Source organism: Papaver somniferum, chromosome 9, assembly GCF_003573695.1.
Source record: "Papaver somniferum cultivar HN1 chromosome 9, ASM357369v1, whole genome shotgun sequence".
NCBI classification, from domain to species: domain Eukaryota; kingdom Viridiplantae; phylum Streptophyta; class Magnoliopsida; order Ranunculales; family Papaveraceae; genus Papaver; species Papaver somniferum.
Window position 1 is genome coordinate 132,178,660 of NC_039366.1, and position 1,443 is coordinate 132,180,102.

Consider the following 1,443-nt stretch of genomic DNA (forward strand, 5'->3'; position numbering starts at 1 on the left):
AAACGAATAAGAAGTACTCAACCCCAGGGGGATATGAGAGAGGTTTTTTCTATATATACCGGCATCAAAAAGAGGTTCTTCTTATATAAAACCCTAACCCAGATCCAAAAAATATATGATAAACTTATCACGTAATAAACTAAGAGATAAATTTGGAAGGTGTTTTTTATTAGTAATTTTTATTAGTAATTTTTATTCACATAAAACTGTATTTATTCCAACATCTTACAAGGTATCAACACATCTGACATCCAGAATATTGAGCAAGCTGTTGTCACGTACACTAACTTGGCAATGCAAACTAAGGTTCAGAGTCATGAGTATTTTGCTTGTATATTCAACATTGTTACCTTTATTTCCTTTTCTGTGTAGAGTCTGTGTCTGGTATTGAGTGTTTATCCGATAAATTCAATTTATATTTACTTGGAATGATTTGAATTCGGTTTTTGATAACAGATGAATCCTGCCTGCCGACATGGAAGCTGTATCATCATTCTCAAGAACGATGAAGGAATTCTACTTTGTTGTGACTCTGTTGAGGTTGCCGGAGGTATGATTTTCAGAGGAGTGGACAAGTTTCGGAAGTATGGAAACTGCTACGCAGTGTGTTGTGGGACATTATCACACTACGAGGCTGTGGATCAACACCTCATAACAGCAACCGATGACTTGAGAACACCTCCAACTGCGCAAGCCTTGGCTACTTTGACCTATGACTTCTGTCAACCAACAGCAGCTCGCGGTGCTCTAGATTGCCATTTTTTCTTTGCGTCGCTTGATCCCAACCCTCAATGGGTTTCTTATGTAAATTTTTTTCTCTACTATCTCTCTTTTGCTAATCATATATCAATAGATTTGATTGCTAATACATTTCAATGCTTTTGTAGGGACCTGTTAAAAGTCAACAACCTCGTCATCTCCCTTTTGCTTTTGGAGGGCAGGTGCTCATGTTGCTCTCCCAGTCGACACCAACTCCTGGTGGTGCGAAGGGTCTTCGTCCCATCTAGCTGAAGATTTTCTTAATGGGAAATACAAACCCAAGATGAAGCTGAACAAGTGCATTGGTCTCTTGTGCCGTGCTGAGATTGCTGCCTCAGCAATGCCTTGCACAGGAGATAAGATAAGAAGTAAGCACCTTTAAGTTCAATATTCTAATATCTTGAATAATGTAATAATATCTTAATTAGTGTTGTTTTCTAAAAGTGGCTTGTTCAGTTGATTAAAATGGGTGTTTGCTTTGTTTCGTTTCGTTTTGTTTTGGTGTGTAGTTGAAAAACTAACAGTTGCCAACGGTTGGGAGACGCTTGTTCACAAGGATGTGAAAGTGTTGCAGGCTGAGATGATGTAAGGCTCTCATTGTTCATCTTGATAACTGCAAATTTGGAACAATATGGATCCCAGTCTTAGTTGTTAGTAAATGTCTGAATCACAATTATCCTAGTA

The 1,443-nt window shown here is 38.2% G+C and overlaps 1 protein-coding gene across 1 annotated transcript; it reads left to right on the plus strand.

The window, feature by feature from the left end:
• Window positions 1-456: 456 nt before the first annotated feature.
• On the plus strand, window positions 457-1,048 carry LOC113312596. Its single transcript, XM_026561339.1, has 2 exons — window positions 457-804; window positions 888-1,048. Exons 1-2 carry the CDS (start codon window positions 457-459, stop codon window positions 1,005-1,007), a joined length of 468 nt encoding a protein of 155 aa, XP_026417124.1. The 3' UTR covers window positions 1,008-1,048.
• Window positions 1,049-1,443: the final 395 nt, after the last annotated feature.

Excerpts from the sequence above, each read along its gene's own strand:
- LOC113312596 (XM_026561339.1), top strand. The coding sequence starts at position 457 with ATGAATCCTGCCTGCCGACATGGAAGCTGTATCATCATTCTCAAGAAC. Across the intron at positions 805-887 it reads ACCCTCAATGGGTTTCTTAT|GGACCTGTTAAAAGTCAACA; the intron begins GTAAATTTTTTT and ends ATGCTTTTGTAG.